The following is a 20,431-nucleotide window of genomic DNA, read 5'->3' as shown; positions in this document are numbered from 1 at the left end:
ATCAGACAGCTGGAGGGGGCACATGGGGCATAATTAGCACTGACTCTATTTATAAATATTAGAAAAACATTTGCTAGCGTGTATATCTATAAAATAGAACATATTTGGTTATTTTTCGTTCCTCCATCCGGCCCAGGTAAGCTCCTCAGGGCAAGGACTGTGTCTTCCTATGTGTTTGTACAGCGCCCAGCACAATAAGGCCCCTATCATTATGGGACACGTGGGCACTTACTGGAATAGACATATTAAATACTAACCAGGCAGCACATTGGCACAGAGGAGACAGCCCTGAGCAAGGCTTCTGCAAGGTCCTCGTGTCTGTTTGCTCTACGGGGATTATATGCAGCATCTGATGAAGTGAGCTGTAGCTCACGAAAGCTTATGCTCAAATAAATTTGTTAGTCTCTAAGCTGCCACAAGTCCTCCTGTTCTTTTTGGAATACAGACTAACACGGCTGTTACTCTGAAACCTGTCATTATGCAGCATCAGTAACTTACTGGGACCAGTTCAAGGTACAGAATCTTTGGGTGAGAAATGGTTTTCTGCTCTATGTTCTCCTACAGGTTTTGACCTTTGTGAAGTTGGGCAGGAGGAGGTGATACTGAAAACTGGGAAACAAGCTAATAGGAGGACCATGCACTTTGCTCTCCAGTCCCTGCTGGCACTTTTTGGTAAGGCTACCTGCAGTGACATTATTTGATCTTGTTCCATCTGATGGCTGGAGGATGATGGTATCTATTGAGGTGGAGTATTACCATCTTCTGCACAAAGAAAAGTGTCACACACAGTTGCTTATCTAGTGAACCAGGGTGTGTGGCACTTCCCAAGCCTGTGCGTTGTCTGCCAGAGAGCTCCGTGTGTGTTTAGACAGTCCTGAAGCTGGGGCAGCTAGCTCTCCACCACTGCTCTGACTATAGGACTCACTGCAAACATTGAGAAGTGGAGATTTAAGGAGGAGAGGGAGTTTATTTGGCAAATACTATGGGTGGGGTGTCTTAGGCCCACGGGGGTGCACTGAACTAGGCACAACATGGGGGAAGGGGACACTTAATGGACAAGGATTGGGCAGAGGATAGGGGGTGTGGATGAGCAAAAGGAAATCTGGAGAGATTTCTGTCTCTCCAAGGAAAATTTGGGAGATAGGTTGGTCACTTCCATCTCTAACTTCTATGATTCGTATAGTCACTAGTTCCCCTGGAGCTAAATCTCTTTTAGAGTAAAACAGAATGGCATTCAGTTCTCTACAAACAGAGAGCGGCTATCAGTCAAGTGAATATGGATCGTGTCCCTTAAACACTTCAGGGGCATCACCCAGTTTCTACTACTCTGCAGTATGAATTAGTGCTGGGACAGCACTGAAGTCCTCTATTTATATAAAACAGAGACCATAGGGGCAGTATGGACTGCCACCTGTCAGCATGCCTCAGTTACACTCTGGAGAGATCAGATTGATGAGAGGGGAGTTTAGGTTCCATCAACTGGCCTTTCACTCAGCTGAGTCTGCCAACAGGGGTGCAAACTGTAGTAGTATCTTTTTGTGCTGTGGATGCTTGTAGACTGGGATCAAGCTCCACCAAATACCAGCTCATTCCTGCCCTGAGCTGGCTTTGACTTGGTGTCCCATCAGTGCAAGGTCTGATATTTCTTAACAGTCCCGTGTCCTGTTGCTCTCACACTATTGCCTTGTGTGCCTACGATGGCTGCAAGCTGGATTTGTTCTCATTCCCTTATGGTACCATATAGGACTGGGGCAGCTAGAGTAAGGTGAGTGCACCAGCAGCATGTTTAGGTATTTGTCCTAAATGAGCCTGCCATAGCCATGGCCCAATGACCACAGCTGTAGAGTGCTCAGCAATGCAGAAATACTCTTCTAACCCTATGATTCTATTAGTCAGCACTTTCCTTCCAAGCATCTCAAAATGCTTTTCAAATGTTAATGGATTAGACCTCACAGCACTCCTGCAAGAAAGGGGAAACACTAGCCTCATTTCACAGACAGGGACATCAAGGCACGGAGCTTTTGTCTTGCCCTTGGTCACACAACCAGTCGATGCCAGAGTTAGGAATAGAACTCAGGTCGGTTGGCAGTTGGAGTCTTATATAAAGAGGTGATTTGGAGGGCTAAAATATCAACTCAACCAAGTTCTTTTCTGGTAGAAGCATTGAGTTTCTGCATGCTCCTTTCCTGGGATGCACACATTATGTTTCTCACATAATTAGTAGTTGTGTAGTGGAAGCAGCACTGGAGTTGTTAAACAAATGAGACTAGATCGTAGCAGTGAGATTGGGTGCATATACTGTGCCATTTGCTTTCATTGTAATAAGTGCTGTTGTTTTCATTTATTTAGATTCTACAGAGTTGCCCAAACGTCTTAGCCTGGACAGTTCCTCATCACTGGAATCACTGGCTTCTGCTCAGTCCATTTCGAACCCAATGCCTTTGGGCTATCAGAACCCTCCATTCTCTCCTACTTGTCCAGACAGTATTGCATCAGACGCCATTTCTGTGTACAGCCTGAGCTCTATCGCCTCTTCAATGAGTTTTGTTTCCAAGCCAGAGAGCACATCAGAAAGTGCAGGGCACAGAGGGCGACAGGAATATGAAAGGCCTAAGAATGTCTGTCCGCAAAGGTCCTCTGTGCCACGGAGCCAGCTGTCTCCGCAGACCAATGCTGCAGCCAGCAAAGACAATGAGGAGTATGAAGGATTTTCTATAATCAGCAATGAGCCTATGGCAACTTATCAAGAAAATATAAAATCAAGATTTTCCCCTGATCACAAACAATCTAAAGCTGGTCAGTCTAGCGGGATTAAAGTTTCTGTCAGTTCCAAAGGGAGCATAAGTACCCCAAATTCCCCTGTTAAAATGACTCTTATTCCCAGTCCAAACTCACCTTTCCAAAAAGTTGGAAAACTTGCTAGTTCTGATACTGGAGAATCTGACCAATCTAGCACTGAAACTGACAGCACTGTCAAATCCCAAGAGGAGAACAATCCAAAGCTCGATCCACAAGAGTTGGCCCAGAAAATTCTGGAGGAGACTCAAAGTCACCTTATTGCTGTTGAACGTCTTCAAAGAAGCGGCAGTCAGATGAGCAAGAAGAACTCGGAAGATGGAGCAGCAGCTGGTGCTTCTGTATTCAGAGCCTCAGAGACCAGTGCGTTCAGTAGGCCACTGAGCTCCAGTCAGAGGAGTCATCCTTCACCAGTTACAATTAAACCAAAGCCTCCAACAAGGAGCTCATCCCTCCAGAAGGTGAGTTCCGGATATAACAGCCCCACAACATCGGAGATGTCCAACAAAGACGGCACAGGCCCATACAGTGGGCAGCCTTCTCCAAGTTCTGACTCTCATGGCTCGTTAACTGAACAGTCTCACTTTAAACTCAAGTACCCTAGTTCTCCTTACAGCGCTCATATTTCTAAATCTCCCAGAAATATCTCCCCAAGCTCAGGACATCAGTCTCCCGTGGGCAGCACCCCCTCTCCTGCTCTCTCTTACTCCTCAGCTGGTTCTGCTCGCTCCAGCCCCGCTGATGCCCCAGATATAGACAAATTAAAAATGGCTGCCATCGATGAAAAGGTGCAGGCCATCCACAACCTGAAAATGTTATGGCAGAGTACTCCCCAACATTCCACAGGCCCCATGAAAATTTTCCGAGGAGCTCCTGGAACAATGACTGCTAAGAGAGATGTTCTCAGCTTGCTGAACTTATCTCCACGGCACAGCAAAGCCGAAAGTGCAGACAAGCTGGAACTTAAGGAGTTATCTATTCAGCAACACCTTGCTTCTCCACAAAAGAATCCTCCAAATGGACACAGGCGCCCTGAAACTACCAATGCAGTGACTTCATCCCATTCTCCACCTTCCAATAGCATTCCAGGAACGGTACGCCCCTTGAGGCTGCCATCTGGAAATGGTTATAAATTTTTGTCACCAGGGAGATTTTTCCCTTCCTCCAAATGTTGAAATGTCTTTTGTACCAGTTGATTCAACTTGCAATCACGTAAAGGTTCTCAGTATTTGCTTCTACCCACTTGCCTTGATCAATACAAAACCACAGAATATTACCCGAGAAGCCATGGTCACATCCACGATTAGGAGTGCTGAGTAATGAGACAAATTAGCCTGGCACAGTGCATTACAGTATATGACAAGGGCCTTATGCAAATAGGTTTCAGTTCCTCTTGTCAGTACTTTGGCCAGACGCACCTGATGACCGTTTTGTGTAGCGTTCACAGCTAATTCTGTGCAAAATGTTAGCCTTTAAACCACCTACATGTATTTCTTATCCTGAAAGATGTTTACAGTTGGATTTTTATACAGAATTTATACATATCCAGGGATTGGGGAAGGAGGCGAGACGAGGCAAATCTTCCATTTTATGCCACAAGGATAATGCACACAACGTTCTGTCCAGAGAAGAAGTACAAGCCATTGCTTTTATGCTTCCAGGGGCTGCGCGGGGGAGTAGATGATGATGTAACTTGGTGAAACTGCTGTTAGCCAAATGCAAGCATATGTGAGAAAATGCTAGCAATGTACAACTCCTTGGCAACACTGTATTGGTGTTTACAACACATCATTCTGGTGCTGTGCTGGTGACATGCCGATAAGGTAGAAATGGATGTTCCATTCTTAATTCCTCTTTCAGTTAATTTTTTCTGAAGAAATACCTTTTAGGCTGAAATTTCCATTGAGTGATCTGACCCCAAAAGAACGTTTTGGTAAGTAAATGAACAAAATCCCATATCTGAGTAGTGGGAGAGTGACAGATACAAGTTCTGGTTTTACAAAGTGATACCTTTGTTGCACATAATTTTACAAGGGTAGGTTTTTCATATTGGCAGGTAGCTGGTCAGCATTAAACTTTTCTGTTTAATTCTGAAAACGAGAGGGAGATGCACAGTGAATGTGAGAGAGAGTTACGCAGTGTGCAGGTCCTCAGCATGCAGAAATCAGACATTGACATGTGATCTAGTGATCACATGTTCAGGGAGCTCTCTCCATTACTGCTAGATCTTCCCAAGCGTCTTCCCAATCTCTTTCCCTGTTACCTTGCTTTCAGGGCCAATATATGCAAATTAAATAGGTCGGTGTCATTGTGCAAACAGACCGCACATGGGATGGAAAGTGCAAACTGACTGCACATTAAAATCTATGCATCTGGGCCTGTTAACCCCTTCTCCCTGGGCCAAGTGGGAAAGCCAGGAGCACTCCTGCAGCTAGGAGGGGAGGACAGGCTGGGCAACAGCCAACACAGAGTGAGGCAGAGCTAAGGCAGTTGGGAATCAGGCTGGGGACACTTGTTGTTTTTAAAGAAGGCCATTAAATACAAACCACAGAGTTAATGTAACAAAGACAGAATTTACGTGCACTGAAGTCAGGACATACACAACAACATAAACTCAGCCACACTGCACATCTAGCTCAAAGCAAAGTATTACACAGGCAATGTGCTGTGAGTTTTTGAGCAAGAAACAAAGTGAAGGCACCTGGCTTCTGCTCTAGACTCTTCCCCAATTCACTGTGAGACTTTGGACTAGTCACTTCACCCCTCTGTGCCTGAGCGCCCCCATCTGTCAAATGGGGGTAGTAATACTTACCTACCTACCTCACAGGGGTGTTGTGAGGCTTAATTAATTAGGCCTCGATTTTTAGTTAGACTTCAACTCAGCTCCTGGTATTGTGCTCTGTAGTAGAGGCCTATCTACATGAATTGTGGGTGCAATCAACTGGCTCGGCTTCTAGCTGGGCATAGCTGTAGATGCATAAAATTGTGTCACCCAGACCCTTTTTGAAGCTCTAGGTCTTAACGTTTGTGATGCTCTTTGAAATCCTGGATAAAAGGTGCTACAGCAGTACAAAGCATTAAATTCTCATGGCTATAATATAAAATACTGGCCCTGATTAGCATTTAAAAACCCTATGGTTTGGAGAGAAATGTTTGCCTTATCACAACTGCAAGAAACTAAATGCAAGCACTACAGATACCAGACGTCAGGGCATGTGCATGTGCATGTAGACAGTTAATAGAGAGAGGGCTGATCATGAAACTTTCAGTGCAAAAGACCAGGAAGAGCTTAATGCTCCACTTATATATATTAGAAAATAGAAAAGGAGGACTTGTGGCACCTTAGAGACTAACCAATTTATCTGAGCATGAGCTTTCGTGAGCTACAGCTCACTTCATCGGATGCATCCGATGAAGTGAGCTGTAGCTCACAAAAGCTCATGCTCAAATAAATTGGTTAGTCTCTAAGGTGCCACAAGTCCTCCTTTTCTTTTTGCGAATACAGGCTAACACGGCTGTTACTCTGAAACCTGATATTAGAAAATGTGGCAAAACAGTAAGCTAAATCTAGTACACGTCTTACTAGATGAAAATTATTTGGCTGTTGCATTACAGCGTCCTATGTGGGTGAAGTAATATATTTTATTGGCCCAACTTCTGTTGGTGAGAGAGAGAAGCTTTGAGCTCCACAGAGCTCTTCCTCAAGTCTGGGAAAGGTACGAAAGCCAGGTCTATACTACAGACTTATATTGGTATAACTACATCACTTGGGTGTGAAATATCCATACCCCTGAGAGACACAGTTATACCACCCTAACCTCTCGCCCCCTTGTAGACAGTACTATGTCGACAGGACAGCTTCTCCCATTGACAGAACTACCACCTCTTAGGGAGGTGGATTAGCTCTGCTGACACTTCTCCTGTCGGCACAGGAGTATCTTCACTTAAGCACTACAGCAGCACAGTTGCAGTATTTTAAGTGCAGACCTAAAAGTATGACAGCTAAATACAAGATAGACTAGATAGTTTAGTATAAGCAATTAGCACATATTTTAAGGGGCTGTTCATGGTGAAGTAGCCCATTAACAACCCTGCTGCTGTAGCACAAAAAGGGGGGTTAGTGGGTTATAGATGGTTGTAATAAGCCATGAATCCAGTGTCTCTGATCAGTCCAGGATTTTTAGTGTCTAGCAAAGTTATGAATTTAAGCTTCCAGGCTTGTCTTTTGAAAGTGTTGTGCAGGTTTCCTTTGAAGATGAGGACTGATAGGTCAGATATACAGCGATCCCTTTGAAAAGTGTTCATCCACAGGTGACAGGGTTTTTTTGTCCTTTATCGTCTTCCTGTGTGAGTTCATTGAGGAGCATAGTGATTGTCTGGTTTCACCCACGTAGTTGTTGTAATTGTTATTATGGCATTTAGTACACTAGATGAGGTAATTCAAAAAGACACGCCTGTGAACTTAAATTCATGACCTTCCTAGACACTGAAAATACTGACCTTAAATAGACACTAGATTTGTGGTTTATTACAACTATCTGTAACCAGGCTACATCTACACTACAAATTACTTGGATATAATTTACGTCGCTCAGGAGTATGTCCTATGTCTACAGGGGTGTTTTTGTCCTATGTCTACAGGGGTGTTAACAGGTCGCTTCAACTTTGAATGGTCCCTTATAATATGTGCTAACTACTTATGCGAAACTATCTGTTCCATCTTGCTGTGACACTCTTTGGGCTTGTCTTCATGTACAGCAGTGCAGCTGTGCCGGCATGAAGACAAGCCCTTAGGCTACGTCAACACTGTCAGCACAGTTGTGGTGCTAAAGCCTTGCCGCTGTAAGGCACGCAGTGTACCCACTCTATGTGGGCAGGAGAGAGCTCTCCTGCCATTGAGGGGCGGTAGCATTGTCAGCGAGAGAGCATGTCCCACAGACAAAGTGCTGTCCACACCGGCGCTTTTCGTTGGTAAAACTTTTATTGGTCAGGGTATGTTTTTTTTCTCCACCCGAGCTACAAAATTTTACAGACTAAAGTGCAGTGTAGACATAGCCTTAGTACTTTTCCCAGACCTGAAGAACTCTGTGTAGCTTGAAAGCTTCTCTCTCACACCAACCGAAGTTGGTCCAATAAACAATATGACCTCACCCACCTTGTTTCTCTAATATCCTGGGACCGACATGGCTACAACACCACTGCCTTCAGCTTCCTATGTGACAGTTTGGCCCAAGGGGTTATCCTTTCTTAATTAGCCCAGAAGCATTAGAATAAGGGGAAGAAATACGTCAGTACAACAGCTAAGAAATGTAAATGACGACGAAGATGTTGATGATGCAAATTAATTTAGCCACATTTGTTCAGGCCACTGAGACCCCCCATAGGTTCCACTACAGTTCTACTCAACTTTACCATTTCGGTACAACATCTTAGAAACATCAAGATTGGAGGTGGGCAGGTTTTCATTTACATAACAGTACATACTCCCTGCTGTGCTGCATGATATGCCAGAAATCCCCCTTATATATGTTCCCTACATGGTGCTACAATCATACAGAACTGATACAGTTCAAACGCTGTTATTTTGGTACAGCCTATTTTCACACCTCCAGAGGGCTTCGTACTAGCAACTGAACTTTCAGAAAATCTGGATCCGTAAAAATGTATTAAAGAGGAAAGTGATTAGGGTGCAGAGAAGAGGGGAGTTCAGTATTTGGGGAACTGGTGGTGTATAAATATGGATGATTTGGGGACTGCATTTCTATGGACACATGGCACTTCTACTGGTTTTACTGAGAATTGTGAACTTCACACACTTCCTGCCTGCTCCTGGGCTGGAGACACCTCACAAACCCTCAAACCTCACTTCCCCGCCCCATAGATGAGAAATGATCAGATTTGCCATTTATGTGGTAAAATTCAGGAAGTGAAAATAACCAATTGTTCTCCTTTTGATATTAGAATCCCTTCTGTGGAAGTTACATGCGTTTGTCGTCGTATTTGTGCATGGTACAAGTGATAACACTGCTTAATAAAAGCAATAAGAACTAGGTATTATCCACTTTCACGATAAATCTCCCACATGCAAAAAATATCCCCAAGGCAACAGAATATATTTTTGTTTAGTTTTGCCCAGTATGTTTTACTGTGTGAAATACTAATTATGAATATTTTGTTGACTGTCTTTAGCTAAATGGAAAGAGACAAAAGTCAAATTTTGTCCTTATTTCATTAGGTGGCCTGAACGAGCCAGGTGTTGAGTCTCCTTTTTATCAGACCCTTATTTAAACAAGAAAACAAAAAGGTTCATATTGAAAAACTGTTGAGGTAAAGGTAGCGAAGGGGACACTCTAACCACGATCCTACCCCTCAGCGACAGTTCCCTTCAGCTGGTACCACTTTTTCACTAAACATCTGTTTTAGGTTGTAGGGTAGGTACCAAGCTTGCAGAAAATCTGCATGCCCATTTAAGAAGCACTGATCACTTGAGGCTGGGTGACAATGAATTTGCGCGATTTCAGTAAATATGGGAATATTGTAATGCATCTATTCTGCCATGTTGTCCAGAAAGGCTGTATGTGTGTATTGTGAACTGGGCTCTTATGTTGCAGAAATCTTGCAAAAGAACTTTGAAGATGGTAACTCAAGGAGGACTATCAGCTAAGACTCTTCTCCCATGCAGCAGCTCTTTAGCACTCACTCTCCTTGTATGCAGTATTAGCCATGTTTGGCCTATATGGACTTTTTTGTAAATTAAAACTGTTTCCAGACAGCATTAAACATTTTATATTACAAAATTTACCATGTAAAAAGAATTTCATATTTTTATTGAAATTGCTAGGGCATTTGGCCTTCTTTCTTTGTGATTTCAGTGTCTATTAAAGCATGAGTTCTCTCAGTACTTTAGTGTTGTGTCCTAGGATCACATTTCTAATGGATTGTTTAGTCCTCTGACTTCCCTACTCCAGACATCTGGCCATGGACGACTGCTAACTACCTTCATCCTCAGCCTCCAAATAAGACATTTGTCATGCAATAATTTACATGCTGTGGCTACGGAACATCAGTGGCCAGTTCCAACACTATGGCAACTGCAAATGTCTTCTAGTGTGGCAATGGGAGGGTTAGTGAGAGCTCCCTTTGCTTCCCGTTGTAGAAGACAGTACTCCAACCAGAAAGAGAAGTAATGGTATAGACGCCTACTCTTCCACCAGCATGGGATGGTAGAGCCAACATTTGCTCAATTTCCTTGTTTCTGCCAGCAGCAATGAGAAGTGGAGGGGTGATATATCCCCCAGAATCTTTGTCTGCTGGAGCTGTGGTAGAGGGCAGAGTTAAACAAGCTTGTTTGGTTTAAGCTAGTCTTTCACAGTGATGTATGTAAGGTCAGTTACTGCTTAGATGCTGTGACAACACGGGCAGCAGGCAATAACTAGAATTTGCCTTTTTATTGTATGTAAGGTGTGTCTGTGGGGCTTATCAGGCAGCTATCTGTGCGATCTCTAGTTGTACAAACAGAACATCTATGGGGCCTATTGCTCAGCTATCTGTGATCTCTAGTTGCACAAGCATAACACACTGTAAGAGGCTTATCCCAAATATCTGAAACACCAGGGTTCCTCACCCCCAGAGTCTCCAATTAGCAACTTAACCCGTGGTAGCATTGCTTGGACAGGCTGCTTGGTTACCACTGAACTCCTCACCTGTTGGAAGGAGCTTTCCCAGGAGCGAGTTCTGTATATTTGGAGTGCCAAGTACTGCAGCCCTCAGATGGGAGTTTTGTAGCTCACTGCTCCTGATTGCACTCCTGCCCTGTCAGCCAAGCACCATATTTCCATGGTGATGAGCAGAGTGGTGTTAATGGGATCGGTCCCATTGTTTCCTATTGGCTTGCCTCATTCTTGTTCCTAAGATGGTGGCACCTCCTCACAGATGCATAAAGAATACTGTGTCTATTCCATTCAGAGATGTATTTTTTGAGTGCCAACCATTGCAAGATCTCATTGCACCACTGGACAAACATCAGGGATTTGGCTAAAAGTTTAATATCTAAATTGGTCCAACTACATTTCATGGGACAAAAGCAGATGATTAGGGACACTGGCATTCAGACAAAAGCGAGTGCAGCCTTTCTCAGAATGAGACATACAGTACATTCACCTGATGTACTCTGTGCATCTGAACCACACCCCTCAGTGTAGCCTATTTGCTGAAACATACAACTTTAGTCTTTTGACATAACAGGGGAAATGGCTACATTTAGAAAATGTTACATTATTTACAGTCAATTATATGACCATTTTTGATGTTATATTGGTAATAAACCCATCCTTTGTCTTGGAAGCCAATCATCAAGAAAGAACACACACAGGAGCAGAATCAGTGAAGGCAGGAAAGCAGAATTCTTCCTTTTAGTGGAATACTGATCTCTCTACAGTCTTGTAAAGCCCCCAGATTCCACGCTGATGATCACGTTCAAAAGGTGTAAAAATAATATACCTTTTAAGTGGATGGTGAGCCAGGCTATGAGCCCAATGTAGTGTCTGAACTTTAAATGTGAATTTCCTGTCTTTTAAATGCTCAGCTATTTTCAAACACTAATTCTGAGGTTGTTATAAAAGTAATTTTAGATTAACAGTTTTGTGTATGAAAAGTCCTGAATTTCAGAGATACCTGATAGTCTGTAGCAACTCCCAGTTGGGAGAAACATTATTAATTTTGGAAATGCTTGTTCCTTCATTGCAAGCGAGAAGAATTTAATTTATCCTCCCTTTGTGTCTGGGTTCGCAAAGGCTAATGTGTTTGGCTCCTCTTCTCTGACCTGATTCTTTTGCACTGCTTACGTGGGACAAAGGAGCTGGAATATGGCCAGTTGAGAATTCCCCAGTGCTCTCAGCTGATGCAGAGCTGGCTCCTGGGTGAACCATCCTGGCCATTGCCCCCTTGTGTTCTACTCCATTCGGCCAATTTTCAGCTGGGCTATGGTCCCCTAGGGGATAGATGCAACTGTCATAGATTAGAGCAGCCACTAAGCTGACACAGACCTGTCCACAGAATCAAGGAGCCATAATCTGCTCCCAGATGGCACTCACAGCAGTTCTTAGTGTAGGTGAAAATCTGGCCTAATATACCTATTAGCAAATCTTTTTGCAAGGCTCACAAAATGAAAAAACTTTCCATTTGTTTTACCATTAATAACCCATATGCACAGGCTTGTAATCACTTTGTAAATCTGCAGTAGGATATTTCTACTAACTTCTCAGTTTGCAGATGAAATGTGTTTCCATCTCTTGGAAGGTACAGATTCTGCTGCAAATAGCCAGGAGCCACTGAGGTGCTAACACCTTTAAAAATGTTAGATTCACAATCAAGAATGGCAAGCCCAACCAATGGTATTTTCATTGAGAAACTGAAATCCCTAGGAAGTCAGCAGCTCTATAAGAAACTACAGCAGATAAGGTACTGAGTCTGCATCTGAGTTGTGGAGCCTCCAGGATGCGGCCACTCAAGACAATACTATTGTGTGTGGTATAATCTGGATATAAACAAACAGAATGAGGGTTTCAGAGAAAGCATAGACTGTAGCTAGCTGGGTAAACAAAAGACAAATGTTGTCCATATGCGGGGAGAGTTGCAACAGCGGACGGCAGTCAGTCTATATTTTGAAAACCACATAAAGGAAAATACTAAAATCTTGAGAGCTTAGTGCGGCCCTTGCTGGGCACTTTATCATTCTCTTACCTTCCAGACAAAGTCAGTGGGATGTATATCCCCAACCATGTCCAAGAGACTCAGATGGGAGGATCTTCTTTGTGGCTTTGAAATCTGAAATCTGCTAATATGTTTCCTTTAAAGCCTGTTCTACCATGGGCCTCTCTAGATCAGGAAAATGAGATATGTTTAGCACACTTGTTTATTAACATGTTTTTAAATACACATCACACCTTGTAGGCAAAGGCAGTGGTGTTTAAAAATGTGTTAGCTAATTACAGTCAGTGCACCATCTTCAGTGCTGCTGGAGCTGGTTCTGGGTTACCACAGGGGACCGACAGTGCAAGAGGAAAGAGGCCTTCGGGTACCCTTTACCACACACTTTTTTCTATCTGAAAGGGCTGGTTAATGGGTGATGTTAGCATTAAAGGAAGCTACTGCACTTTCTAGTGCCTGGGTGAGTGCAGAGATTGGAGCTTGGCAGGATTATATGAGGAGAAATGGGCCTAAGGATTCTGATTTGGGCAATTAACATTCCAAGTAAGGCTGTCAATTAATCGCAGTTAATTCATGCGATTAACTTAAAAAAAATTAATCACGATTAAAAAATTAATCGCAATGAATCGCACTTATAAAAATTGAATACCAATTGAAATTTATTCAATATTTTTGGATGTTTTTCTACATTTTCAATATTGATTTCAGTTACAACACAGAATACAAAGTGCACAGTGCTCACTTTATATTTTTTTTTACAAATAATATGCACTGTAAAAATGATAAACAAAAGAAATAGTATTTTTCAATTCACCTCATACAAGTATTGAAGTGCAATCTCTTTATTGTGAAAGTGTAACTTACAAATGCATATTTTTTTTTGGTTACATAACTGCTCTCAAAAACAAAACTATACAACTTTAGAGCCTACAAGTCCACTCAGTCCTACTTCTTATTCTGCCAATCGCTAAGACAAACAAGTTTGTTTACATTGACAGGCGATACTGCTGCTTGCTTCTTATTTACAATGTCACCTGAAAGTGAGAACAGGGGTTCGCATGACACTTTTGTAGCCGGCATTGCAAGGTATTTATGTGCCAGATATGCTAAACATTCGTATGCCCCTTCATGCTTCGGCCATCTTGCCAGAGGACATGCTTCCATGCAGATGATTCTTGTTAAAAAAAAAAAAAAATGCACCCATTAAATTTGTGACTGACCTCCTTGGGGGGAGAATTGTATGTCTCCAGCTCTGTTTTACCTGCATTCTGCATACATTTCATGTTCTAGCACTCTTGGATGATGACTCGGCACATGTTCATTTTAAGAACACTTTTCACTGCAGATTTGACAAAACACAAAGAAGGTACCAATGTGAGATTTCTAAAAATAGCTACAGCACTCGACCCAAGGTTTAAGAATCTGAAGTGCCATCAAAAATCTGAGAGGGATGAGATGTGGAGCATGCTTTTAGAAGTCTTAAAAGAGCAACATTCAGATGCGGAAACTACAGAACCCAAACCACCAAAAAAGAAAATCAACGTTCTGCTGGTGGCATCTGACTCAGATGATGAAAATGAACATGTGTCAGCCTGCACTGCTTTGGATTGTTATCAAGCAAAACCTGTCATCAGCATGGAAGCATGTCCTCGGGAATGGTGGTTGAAGTATGAAGGGACATGTGAATCTTTAGTGCATCTGGCACGTAAATATCTTGCAACACCAGTTACAACAGTGCCATGCAAACACCTGTTCTCACTTTCAGGTGACATTGTAAACAAGAAGCAGGCAGCATTATCTCCTGCAAATTGTAACCAACCTTGTTTGTTTGAGTGACTGGCTGACCAAGAAGTAGGACTGAGTGGACTTGTAGACTCTAAAGTTTTACATTGTTTTATTTTTGAATGCAGTTTTTTTTTACATAATTCTACATTTGAAAGTTCAACTTTCATGATAGAGATTGCACTACAGTACTTGTATGAGGTGAATTGAAAAATACTGTTTTTTTGTTTTTTACAGTGCAAATATTTGTAATCAAAAATAAATATAAAGTGAGGACTGTACACTTTGTATTCTGTGTTGTAATTGAAATCAATATATTTGAAAATGTAGTAAACATCCAAAAATATTTAAAATAAATGGTATTCTAATGTTAACAGTGCGATTACTCGTGATTGATTTTTTTAATCGCTTGGCAGCCCTAGTTCCAAGTTACTGCCAGGGTAAAGGCCCCACCAGGTGTTGCCTTAACCAGGGCCAGCGAAGTGGAGCAGAGGCAATACTCCGGGCTCTGAATCAGTCTCTCTGCACTTCCTAGTCCATATTCCAGGCTGCAGGTAATTTATAGGAAGGATCTGTCAGCTGATACTATGCAAAGTGAGTTCAGAGTAAACACCCCACACACACACAGCGCTGTTTTCTGGATGGTGTTAATCACGTTCGAATTTGACAATTTTTGGGAATTCTTTTCTAACCACAAGGGAATCATTTGCAAACTAGAAATTTTCTCTCTCTACCCAATTATTTACTAATTAGTCCAGGTTGGGCCTGAGTGTTTATAAATAAAACAGGAATGTGACTGAAAGCAGTTTCATGCATTGCTCCCCACAAGCTCTCTTACAGACCTACTGCATGCTTAACGCAGTACAGAATTTCAGGGGTTGTATTCATAAGCTGCCCCTTCCCACCCCCAGCACAGGAGACAGGAATCCAGCAGCTGTCAACTAAGAGTAATGAAATGTTACTGAATGACAAATGACTAGCAAGTAAAAGCTAGAGTTAATTGTTCCTAAGGCCATCCCCTGCCAGCAAAGAAACCAGGGTGAGTGTTGGTTGGTTCATTGAGAATACCAAGAAGTGAGACCAGAGCTAGCTGGCAAAGCTAATTTAGAGAATTAAGGTGGATGTGCCTGCAGTAACTCGGAACCATTCTGCCAGTGCCATGGCCACGGACTGCGGATCAAACACAAGGACTAATCTTTGCATGATGCAAATCAGCCCAACAAAGTGAAAGGATCTGCAGTATCCAGAGAAGTCAGGCACTGACCATTATCCCATAAACAGGGCGCTACCAAATTCACAGACATGAAAAACGCATCACGGACCATGAAGTCTGGTCTTTTGTGTGCTTGTACAGATTTCATGGGGGAGACCAGCATTTCTCAAATTGGGGGTCCTGACCCAAAAGGGAGTTGAGGGAGGGTCGCGGTATTGCCAGCCTTACTTCTGCACTGTCTTTAGGGCTGGGTGGCCAGAGAGTGGTGGCTGTTGGCTGGGCATCTAGCTCTGAAGGCGGCGCCCCACCAGCAGCAGTGCAGAAATAAGGGTGGCAATGCCATACCGTGCCACTCTTACTTCTGTGCTCCCGTCTTCAGAGCTGGTCAGCCAGACAGTGGCGGCTGCTGACTGAGGTCCCAACTCTGCAGGCAGCAGCGCAGAAGCAAGGGTGGCAAAACCATACCATGCCATCCCTTCTGGCAGTGGTTCTGCCTTCAGAGCTGGGCTCCTGACCAGCAGCCACTGCTCTCCAGCTGCCCAGCTCTGAAGGCAGCGCTGCCTCCAGCAGCAGCACAGAAGTAAGGGTAGTGGTACCCCAATCCCCTCTACAATAACCTTGAAACCCCTCCCTCCCCACACAACTCCTTTTTGGATCAGAACCCCTACAATTACAACACCATGAAATTTCAGATTTAAATAGCTGAAATAATGAAATTTACTATTTTTAAAACCCTATGACTGTGAAATTGACCAAAATGGACCATGAATTTGGTAGGGTCCTACCCATAAATGAAAAAACATCATTAAAAATTGCATGCTGTCCGGCTTCATACCTAGAGCTTCAAGGCTGGTCCTGTAAAACTGGCTCACTGCCCTTCTCCAGTAGCAGAGTAGCACTACACCATAAAATCGTTGTTAACTTTATCATTCCGTGAACTGTTTTGTAAGCAAGAGAAAGCCCCTTCCTTGAGTCATCTCCCTTCCGCGCTGCTGCCAGCTTTCACAATACTTGGTGTTTTTCTCCAAGGCCCAACTACCATAGTCCTGTGATTGTGTGAGAATCTCAGCTTTTACTTTAAGTTTCTAGCCCTTGTGGCTGTGGAGAAAAAGCTAGGAAATATGCCTAGCGTGTAACCAACCAGCTCAGAAACCAGAAAGCAAAGAAAAAGAACCCTAATGTATTATTTTAAAAAGTCACAATGGGGGGGGTGACTCATAATTTTCAGTGCTTGGGACTGGAAATGCTGCTCCCCCACATGGTTCTGAATGTCATTGTGCAGCTACCAGGGCATCACAACGCATAGCTTGCGGATTACAGCACCAGGGAGCAAGTCGAACAAAACACCCACGTATGCAACTCAGCAAGTGTCTCCTGTGCAGTTCAGTCTACATTCTGTGGTGAAGGGAATGCTGAATCTCAGTGATAAAATAAAAACAACAAGGAGTCCGGTGGCACCTTAAAGACAAACAGATTTATTTGGGCATAAGCTTTCGAGGGCTAAAACCCAATTAATCAGATACATGGAGTGAAAATTACAGGTGCAGGCGTTATTATACTGACACATGACGAGAAGGGCGTTACCTCACAAGTGGAGAACCTCAAAAGTGGACTCTTTCTGCCCCACCACCCCCACGAACATGATACAGTTCTGCGGTGATCTGGAAGCCTACTTTGTCGTCTCCGACTCAAGGAATATTTTCAACACACCACTGAACAGTGCACTGACCCACAGGAACCCTCCTACCAACACTACAAGAAGAGGAATTCTGCGTGGACTCCTCCTGACAGTCGAAATGACAGACTGGACTTCTACAGAGAATGCTTCTGCAGACGTATACAGGCTGAAATTGTGAACAAACAGCATCACTTGCCCCATAACCTCAGCCATACAGAACACAACGCCATCCACAGCCTCAGAAACAACTCTGACATTATAACCAAAGGGGCTGACAAAGGAGGTGCTGTAGTCATAATGAACAGGTCGGATTATGAACAGGAGGCTGCCAGGCAACTCTCCAACACCACATTCTACAGGCCACTATCCTCTGACCCCACTGAGGAGTACCAAAAGAAACTACACAATCTGCTCAATAAACTCCCTGCGATAGCATGGGAACAAATCTACACAGACACACCCCCAGAGCCCCGACCAGGGGTATTCTATCTGCTATCCAAGATCCATAAACCTGGAAACCCTGGACACCCCATCATCTCAGGCATCGGCACTCTTACAGCAGGACTATCTGGAACTCTCTCCTCAGACCCTACGCTACCAGCACTCCTAGCCACCTTCGAGACACCACCGACTTCCTAAGGAAACTACAATGCATTGGTGATCTTCCTGAAAACACCTTCCTGGCCACCATGGATGTAGAAGCTCTTTACACCAATATTCCACATGAGGATGGACTACAAGCTGTCAGGAACAATAACCCTGATGAGGCCACAGCACACCTGGTGGCTGAGCTTTGTGACTTTGTCCTCACCCACAACCATTTCAGATTTGGAGACAACTTATACTTTCAAGTCAGTGGCACTGCTATGGGTACCCGCATGGCCCCACAGTATGCCAATATTTTTATGGCTGACTTAGAACAATGCTTCCTCAGCTCTCGTCCCCTAGCGCCCCTCCTCTACTTGCACTACACTGATGACATCTTCATCACATGGACCCACAGGAAGGAGGCCCTTGAAGAATTCCACCTGGATTTCAACAACTTCCACCCCACCAGCCTGGATCAGTCCACACAAGAGATCCACTTCCTGGACACTACAGTACAAGTAAATGATGGTTACATAAACACCACCCTATTCCAGAAACCTACTGACTGCTATAGTTACCTACATGCCTCCAGCTTCCATCCAGGACACATCACACGATCCATTGTCTACAGCCAAGCCCTAAGATACAACCGAATTTGCTCCAATCCCTCAGACAGAGACAAACACCTACAAGATCTTTATCAAGCATTCTTAAAACTACAATATCCACCTGGGGAAGTGAGGAAACAGACTGACAGAGCGAGACGGAGTACCCAGAAATCACCTACTACAGGACAGGCCCAACAAGGAAAATAACAGAACACCACAGGCCATCTCTTACAGCCCCCAGCTAAAACCTCTCCAACACATCATCAATGATCTAGAATCTATCCTGAAAAACGATCCCTCACTCTCACAGACCTTGGGAGGCAGGTCAGTCCCCGCTTACAGACAGCCCCCCAACCTGAAGCAAATACTCACCAGCAACTATACACCACGCCACAGAAACACTAACCCAGGAACCAATCCCTGTAGCAAACCTCATTGCCTACTCTGTCCCCATATCTACTCTAGCGACACCATCAGAGGACCCAACCACATCAGCCACACTATCAGAGGCTCGTTCACCTGCACGTCTACTAATGTTATATATGCCATCATGTGCCAGCAATGACCCTCTGCCATGTACATTGGCCAAACTGGACAGTCCCTACGTAAAAGAATAAATGGACACAAATCGGACATCAGGAATGGTAACATACAAAAGCCAGTAGGAGAACACTTCAATCTTCCTGGACATTCGATAACAGATTTAAAAGTAGCTATGCTTGAACAAAAAAACTTCAGAAACAGACTTCAAAGAGAAACAGCGGAACTAAAATTCATTTGCAAATATAACACCATTAATTTGGGACTGGGAGTGGCTGGCTCATTACAAAAGCAGCTTTGCCTCTCCTGGAATTGACACCTCCTCATCTATTATTGGGAGTGGACCACATCCACCCTGATCGAATTGACCCTGTCATCACTGGTTCTCCACTTGTGAGGTAACTCCCTTCTCTTCATGTGTCAGTATAATAATGCTTGCATCTGTAATTTTCACTCCATGGATCCGATGAAGTGGGTTCTAGCCCATGAAAGCTTATGCCCAAATAAATCTGTTAGTCTTAAGGTGCCACCGGACTCCTTGTTGTTTTTGTGGATACAGACTAACATGGCTACCCCGATACAGTGATAAAATAGCAACTAGTAGCAAGTCTCAATAGGAGGTGGCCCTAACAGGCCAGCACTGCTATACTGAATTCTGTATATAACTCTTCTCCTTTCTTCTCATGCTCCTAGAGAACCTCATCTGTCAGCAACGCCCGAACACCTCTCCACCCAACCCTTCCCTCATATTCAGCCCATCGATTTCCATGACTTCACTACTGCACTCATCCCCTCCTCCCTGGTCCTTCCTGCACCTTCTCTGCCTCATGTATTGTCTCCTCCTTCTTTTCTCGCTCCTCTAATTGTGACCTGGCATGCTCTTGCCCACCAAAATCCTTTTCACTAACCTCCCAGCCCTGGGTTACCCCAAACAGCTGCTTCCTCCACTCCCATTTCCATGCCACCTCTGAGCCAGTAAGGAGGGAAAAGACGGGCTAGTGGATTGGTCATTAGCCTAGAACCTGAGAGACCCAGGTTCTAGTCCCTGCCCTACCCCAGACATCTTACATGACCTTGGCCAATTCACTTAGCCTACCTGTGCCTCAGTTCCCCATCTGTACAACACAGCAAATAGCCCTGCCCTACCTCCCAGAGGTGATGTAAGGCTGAATACACTGCCAATTGTGAGGTCCCAGCTACTAGGATGATGGGGGTCACGTCTGTGCCTCAGGTAGCCAAACTGCCTTGCTACGTTCCCCAGCATGCATTCCCACAACCATGGCTTGGCTCCCTGCTGCTCCTCCTCACACATGCCCTTCTCCCTTTCTGCAAGTGCTTACTGACATTCTCAAAGGAAAATCAACAGCTGTGGTCTCCCTGCTCTCACCCAGACCCTCTTCTCCCACCACAGCAAGGTTTCTCTACAGCACACCTCTCTTGCCACCAACCTCAAGCCTTCCACAACCTATTGCTATCCTTTGGCTTTCTAGCCTTTGCACTTACATGGCCATTTGTCCA

General features: G+C 44.0%; 1 protein-coding gene across 2 annotated transcripts in view; it reads left to right on the top strand.

Moving 5' to 3' along the window:
- The window catches only part of TTC28 (tetratricopeptide repeat domain 28), a 482,751-nt gene extending 476,609 nt beyond the window's left edge, over window positions 1-6,142 (top strand). For both annotated transcript variants that reach the window (XM_074973004.1, XM_074973005.1), the window contains 2 exons: window positions 565-672; window positions 2,350-6,142. In XM_074973004.1, coding sequence (XP_074829105.1) covers window positions 565-672; window positions 2,350-3,971 — 1,730 coding nt within the window. In that variant the 3' untranslated portion in view covers window positions 3,972-6,142. The remainder of the gene's footprint in view (window positions 1-564; window positions 673-2,349) is intronic.
- Window positions 6,143-20,431: the final 14,289 nt, after the last annotated feature.

This window comes from Natator depressus, chromosome 15, assembly GCF_965152275.1.
Source record: "Natator depressus isolate rNatDep1 chromosome 15, rNatDep2.hap1, whole genome shotgun sequence".
In the NCBI taxonomy this organism is placed as follows: Eukaryota; Metazoa; Chordata; order Testudines; family Cheloniidae; genus Natator; species Natator depressus.
Note: the sequence above shows the minus strand (reverse complement) of the source record. Positions and strands in the feature narration are given on the sequence as shown.